This window comes from Sinocyclocheilus grahami, unplaced genomic scaffold, assembly GCF_001515645.1.
Source record: "Sinocyclocheilus grahami isolate Dianchi unplaced genomic scaffold, SAMN03320097.WGS_v1.1 scaffold173.1, whole genome shotgun sequence".
In the NCBI taxonomy this organism is placed as follows: domain Eukaryota; kingdom Metazoa; phylum Chordata; class Actinopteri; order Cypriniformes; family Cyprinidae; genus Sinocyclocheilus; species Sinocyclocheilus grahami.
Genome location: NW_015505352.1, coordinates 1,046,931 through 1,054,134, shown reverse-complemented (window position 1 = coordinate 1,054,134; position 7,204 = coordinate 1,046,931). Strand labels below are relative to the sequence as shown.

General features: G+C 35.3%; 1 protein-coding gene across 1 annotated transcript in view; it reads right to left on the bottom strand.

The window, feature by feature from the left end:
• The window catches only part of LOC107593578 (CLIP-associating protein 2-like), a 62,224-nt gene that overhangs the window by 5,616 nt on the left and 49,404 nt on the right, over positions 1-7,204 (bottom strand). Inside the window, exons 30-34 of the mRNA XM_016283355.1 lie at positions 6,243-6,406; positions 4,769-4,887; positions 3,354-3,376; positions 1,381-1,487; positions 1,108-1,258 (exon numbers count right to left, since the gene is read on the bottom strand). Of these exons, the coding sequence (XP_016138841.1) occupies positions 1,108-1,258; positions 1,381-1,487; positions 3,354-3,376; positions 4,769-4,887; positions 6,243-6,406 (564 nt within the window). The remainder of the gene's footprint in view (positions 1-1,107; positions 1,259-1,380; positions 1,488-3,353; positions 3,377-4,768; positions 4,888-6,242; positions 6,407-7,204) is intronic.

Below are 7,204 nucleotides of genomic sequence, written 5' to 3'. Positions count from 1 at the left end.
TTATAATCAGTAATTATGTCCCCACTGGATGCAACAAATGCCTCGTTTGTAATGAGTTTTAATTTTGTATCGTCGCTCCGGCCTGACAGGGCATCAAACAGTATGTGAGGGGTGTAACATTTCCGTCTCACGCTTGAGGTATTCGGCCAATCACAACGCACTGGATAGCTGGCCAATCACAGCACACCTCACTTTTTCAGACCGATGAGCTTTGTAAAAATCGACACGTTTCAAAAAGGCGGGGCATAGAGGAGAAACAATAATGTACAGTATGTGGAAAATAAGGTGTTTTTTGAACTTTAAACCGCATAAACACATTTCATTACACCAAATACACAAAATAATGTTCTTTTTAGCAGCATCATATGACCCCTTTAATTTGTGTTCCGAAGATGAGCAAAGGTCTTACGGGTTTGAAATGACATGAGGGTGAGTAATTAATGACAGAATTTTCATTTTTGGGTAAACTAACCCTTTAATACCAATTGGTCAATCTCAATGGTGAAAATTAAAAAAAATTTATTATATAATGAGTGCTTAACTGTATGAGTGGTTTCATATCACTCTGCGGTCTCTCTCTTTTTACACAAACACAAGTTGGTATATCAAAATTGCAGTGTTATTTTGGTATTACTTATATACTATTAAAGTGTTTCTTAGTATTTTGAAATAGCTTTTATTTTTTACAAAAAAATTGTTTCCCCCCATATATTCCATAATTATATTAATATTTAAATGATAAAAAATAAATAAATAAATGAATACTCTATAATACAAAAAATTAAATAATTTAGTTTATATTTAATAATACTAATATTTGTAGTCTAATTTATTTGTTTTTATTTAAACAAAACAATGGTAATTTTACCACATTTCACCACTTTTTTTTTACCACATTGCACTATTCTAGCATATTTTGAGTGATCCATGTAGAATTCTGTGTGGAATAAGATATTAATTAATATATTTAGAAATAGCTTTTATTTTTATATATATTCAGTTTTCATTTCGAAGTTTTAGTAATTATGCGGTTTTGTCATTATTATTGGTTTTCTTTTAAATTTCTATTCAGCTTTAATTTATTTTGTTAACACTTGTCTTTCTTACCTCTTCTCCACCATCTCCATCTCCTTTTCGCGGTGGCTCCGTCATGTCTTCTTGGCTGCGGACGCTAAAGTTCTGGATGGCCTGACTGACTCCTCTCAGGGAGCTGTAGATCTCCTCAGAGTTCATGTTTTCGGTATCGTAATCAAATGCACTGTGCACACACACAAAATGCCACAGGACATTAGTTATGGAGAAATGCTGAACAAACTCAAATTACAACATCTGCCGAATGAATCTATGTCCATGTTTGTAGTTTGTGACTCAGTGGCGTACCTTGGTGAAGGTGTGTTTTGTGATGTGTTGGTAGGGGACGTTAAAGGGCTCGACCAACTGGCTGGTGATCTTGGAGTGTGTCGGGTGAGTGGGCTTCCCATTGGAGCCTGCGAGAAAAAAAAGATTTCTTAGGCTGATGATACACGGGGCAACTTTAGTCAATGTTGCCATCAACGGGCAACCAGGTGAGAGACAGGGCCCGCGACTGAACTAAATGATCCAGATAGATGGGAAAGTGCCCAAGCAACATTGCTCAAAAAAAGTTGCCCAGCAAAATTGCTCAAAAATTTGTCCCGTGTATCATCAGTCTTAAGGTCATTTTACACCGAGTCCGAAATTTTCGCATGTTAAAAAATAAATACGACCTAACGTTGTGTCAATCACGTTTACACACTACCTCAGAAACATTGGTCAGTCATAAAAAACATTTGGATCGGTTTTGATTTTCTGCGTTTTCGTATCCGTAACAAGCATTTTGATAGGAAAGGATGACGAATTTGAAAAAAAAACCCGGAAAAAAAACGCATATGAAAATTTCGGACTCAGTGTACAAAAACTTTAGTACTGACAGAAAAGTGGTTTATACGTCACATCAACACAAATGTTCGGCACAAATATTTTGTCAGATTTTTGCATGTGATTTGTCTGTTCTGATCAATGTGGTGAAAAAAAGCAGATGGGATGAATGAAAATGCTAATTCCTTCTCTGACAGTAGGTGGCGCTTATGGAAATACAGCCGTACATAAGGGCAGTGGTTTAATTTTCTGACACTGCCACAGAGAAGAAAGGAATCAAGCAGTATTTACACATTTTCAAACAGCCATTCAGATTTTTGTATTAGCTATGATGTTTATCAAAAACACAGGTTCTGCATTTTTCCTGCTATTCAGTGTTAGCAAATCAGTTCAAATCAGTTTGAGCACCACCAAATTGCAGTTTGACAAAAAAAACAAAACAAAAAAAAACCCCACACCATTCCATATGATTACACAACAACAACAATAATAATAATAATAATAATAATAATAGTAGTAGTAGTATTTAAAAATATATATTTATTTGATTACTATTTAAATTATAAAAATTAAAGAAATATATTAATACTGTAATAATTTCCTACTGTCAAAATATTTAATATTTATTTTACTTAGCATTTAACAATTTAATAATATTAATACTTTTATTTACAGCTTAATTTGTATCATTTAAAAAGATACCTACAGGACAGTATCACATTTCTATCATATTTCACATTATTCTAGCATGTTTATGGCTGATCCAAGTAGAATTGTGGGTGGTATAAGATACTATACAGTACATATTAATAAAAAAAAAATAATAATAATAATCTCTTATGCGCACCAAGGTTGCATTTATTTAATCAAAAATACAGTAAAAAGAGTAAAATATGTTTTCAATTTGAACATTTTAAAATGTATTTATTTTTGTGATGATAATGCTGAATTTTCAGCTTCATTACTCCAGTCTTCAGTGCCACATGATCTTTCAGAAATCATTCTAATATGCTGATTTGGTGCTCAAGAAACGTTTCTTATCATCAATGTTGAAAATTGTTATGCTGCTTAATATTGTTTTGTGAATACTGTGATATATTCAGGTTCTTTGATGAATAGAAAGTTCAAAAGAACAGCATTTATTCTAAATAGAAATATTTGTAATATTACATGTCTTTACTTTTGATCAATTGAATGATCGATTTAATTTTAATTTAATCGGATCTATCTGTGAGTTTCCGTGGAAGAGGTAAACCGTCGGTTACTTTTGAAACTGGATTTAAGTTGAGCTAGCTCAGCTGAGGGATTTTAGTTGTGGGAGCTGCGCGTTATAGAATTGCTTCCCCTGAGTCTCACTGACCTGTACTGCTTGGTTCCACACTTGGATATTTTCCAGCAGTGCGCAAACATGCCGTCGCTTTCTGAGGGGAAGCAATTCTATAGCCCCGCCCCCGTACCGGCAACAGCGCCTTTTCCCCGGCTTCAGAGAGAGAGAGGGAGAGCACATCAATGAAAGGAAGCCCCAGACAGACATGCAGATAAGGGGAGGGACAGAGGGAAAACTGGACAGGATGCGATATTAAGTAATACTGCTGAAAAAATATGCTGAATGTGAGGCATATGAAGGGGAGATGGTTTGGTTAGAGGGGAGTTGGGTCTTTGCGTGTGTGGACATGGCAAATGTGGTTATGGGCTTGGTGTAGGACAGGGTTTCCGAAGGAATTTTATTGTTGCAGCCGAAGACGACAACACAAATGTTGCTAAATAATATTTTTCATGGTATTTTGTATATTACAATACAATTTTAATTAAACTCTGAATATAAGATGTGTAATTTTGTCTTTTGGATGATTTTCTCTTTTTTTTCCCTTTTTTTTAATCAATATTGGCCAACACTGGATATTTAATTGTTCATGTTGATTTGCTTTAATTTTACATTTAGACTACCTTTGGTGTCATCTAACATTGTAAATTCAGCAACCTACAGTGTTGTAATTGTGAACTAAAACTATTAAAAATCAGGGAATTCTGAAAATAAAATAAAATATTGGATTAAAAACAAGAATCTAAAAACCTAAATGAAATTTAAAAAAGATGCCTTGTGTAATCTAACTGAATTAAATAAGAGTAAGTTGAAGCACTGAAGTTACTAAAAAAAAAAAAAAAAAAAAAAAAAAAAAAAATAGAAGTATATCAAGAAAAATGAATTCATGAAATGCATGACAATGACAAACTAAAGAAAATAAAAATAAAAGCCAATTCAAAATATTAATAAATATAAAAATAGTAAAAAAATATATATATATATAAAACACTGTTCCCTTACCAACTAAATTGAAACGAAGTTACCTTATGCATTCAATAAGTTAAAGCATTAAAGCTAAAACCGAAATAAAAATAAAATTAAGCTATATAAAAAAATACAAAAATTTGAGAAAATATAAAACTAAAAGCCAATTCAAAATATTAATAAATACTACAATACTATATAAATAATGCAAAAATACACTGGCACCCTATCAATAAAAAACAAGTGTATTTTGTATTGTAAGATGGTATCAATTGATCTATTCATTCACAAATTTGACAATGCATTAGCAATGCAACAACTAAAACAGTGGCTCTTCAGATTCAGCTGAGGTGCAGGAAACACTGTGAGGTAGAGGTTGGAGATTCTTATGCAAGGCAAAGTCCTTGTGGCTTGCATGAGATTTTATGGAGGATAACAACAACCTGAAAACACTGACCCAGTGCATGACATCCTGTAGAAACTCCAAAACAAGCGCTTAAGCAAGACCTGGCAGCCGCAATCCATGTTACTTTACATTCTCTGATACCAGCACGACACTATCAAGCCTAGTTGCTCATCCACACAGTGAAAGAAGATAAAGTGTCTCCAAAAAAGCACTTACCTTTAAGTTGGGTGTCTGTGTTTGGTCAACTGTGAATCTCATTAGGATAGTGAACTGTAGATCATTCGAGAAAGATTCTCTGAAGAAAAACACAAGAAATGAATAAACTATTCTCAAGCACCAAAATCTGTGGACACTTCGTATCAGAGCATGGCAGAAATAATGGATTCCAGTTTTTCCATATATACAGGGTTAGTACACATTTTTACCAATAAATGTTCATGACTTTTGAGAAAATATTCATGACCTAATGTTCCATTATTTTACAATAAGAATAAAAATCTGTTCAAATTATCATAGCATATGTTAACTAAAATTATTGACTATTAATGCTATTGTTTGCTTTCTTGTTTTAGTAATAAGCTGCAACTGCGCCACACATTAATGTGTTCTCTCTCTCTCTCACAGCTTGACATGCTCAGGGCAAGTTCTGCAATCCTACTGTATGTGTACAGTATGTACATTGAGGCCAAATTTCTTTTTATTTTGATACTTTTTAAAAATAAATATAAAACACCGTTTTATTTGGATGAATTTGTCTGACTTTTATCAGATTTACCCATTGTTATAATATCGGTAGTACTTTCCTTAGTTTCTGGTAGCCAAAGCGAAGTTAAAGCTTCTGGTTGCAAAGCAGTTGGAGAGTTTTTGACTGCATCAAAGTCTAGTGTGACCGCAGCTTTACACTCCGCGTGTGCGAGCATCCATGTTGGCTGGTAGGTGTCCTTTAACTCTGTATAACCCGAGACTGAGACAGCTATGAACTCGGCAGAGAGCTTCCCTCTGGATCCGTCCATTAATTATAGCAGGACAAGATATCCCTTATTTCTCAGCGTGAGAGCGTGTGAACGGGTTGAAATGCATGTGACTCACGGTGAATGCATGAGATTTGAGAGCCCTGCTGATCTGATCTGATATTCTGTGTGGATTTATTTACTCATCAAACCTACATGCTATAGGCCAGGGGTGGCGAACGTCGGTCCTGGAGAGCCGCAGCCCTGCAGAGTTTTGCTTCAACCCTAATCAAACACACCTGAACAAGCTAATCAAGGTCTGAACAGTTACTAGGAAGCTACAGGCAGGGGAGTTTCAATTAGGGTTGGAGCTGAACTCTGCAGGGCTGCGGCTCTCCAGGACCAGAGTTCGCCACCCTGCTATAGGCTATTGAATAAATGTGTGAATAATCATCATTTTAAAGTTGAAAGCTGCGGGAATGAGTAAAACTATGCGATATAGCCTATGCACAATCCCGCACCGAAATTCAGGACCTGATTAAACAATTCTATTATACAGAGATTTGTGAAATAGACTTTTCCAAAACTTTCTGGGTTAATTTATTTTTCCAAAACTTTTCCAGGCCTGGAAATTGCGGTTTTAAAATTCCATGACTTTTCTAGGATTTTCATGACCGTACAAACCCTGCATATAACATACCTTGTGACGTCTAGGGCTTTCTGTACTTTGGCTTGTACTGAGCCGAGCAGATCCGCTCCCATTTTCTTCAGCAGTTGTGTGAGCAGTACAAAGAGCCAGTCCTGCAGATCCTCCTTATGAACAGCAATGAAGTCCACCAGTGTTTCCAAAAACATGCTGAACACCTGTACAAACACCATCAGCAAAACAGACATCAGAAATATACAACAACAGCTAAATCAGTAAGAATAAATTAACAAAAACACATGACCACAAAAATAATCAGTTTTGATTCATGCATCCATCGCACTTAGTCAGAGGACATTTGTTGTTCATTTGTTAGTTAATGTTGCAATGTTTTTGTCTCCCAGTAGGAAAATGTCTAAGCAGTGCCAATGCCATCACCCACCTTCACCTAAAACTGTGATATGCCAGACATAAAAGCTTAAAGGGATAGTTCACCAAAAAATGAAAATGTAATGTTTATCTGCTTACCGCCAGGGCATCCAAGATGTAGGTGACTTTGTTTCTTCAGTAGAACACAAACGAAGATTTTTAACTCAAACCGTTGCAGTCTGTCAGTCATATAATGGAAGTGAATGGAAGTCACGGCTTTGAGAGTCAAAAAAACATACACAAACAAAACCATATTAATGGTGTGTAAAGACACGAAACGATCGGTCTGTGCAAGAAACTGAACAGTATTTATATTGTTTTTCACCTCTGATTATTGCATTACTGCCACCTATCTCTCAAATGGACCATTGACACTCCTAATTGAGTTTGTAGATAGTGTTAATGGTCCATTTGAGAGATAGGTGGCGGTAATGCACTTATAAGTCTGCGATCTGCCATAAAGCAAGAAGAAGAAAAAGATGATGATGCGTCACACCCCGGCTGTTGAGAACGCACTCAGGACAGTTCGGACATTGCGGTGAATCAAAGGTAAAAAACTATATAAATACTGTTCAGTTTCTTGCACA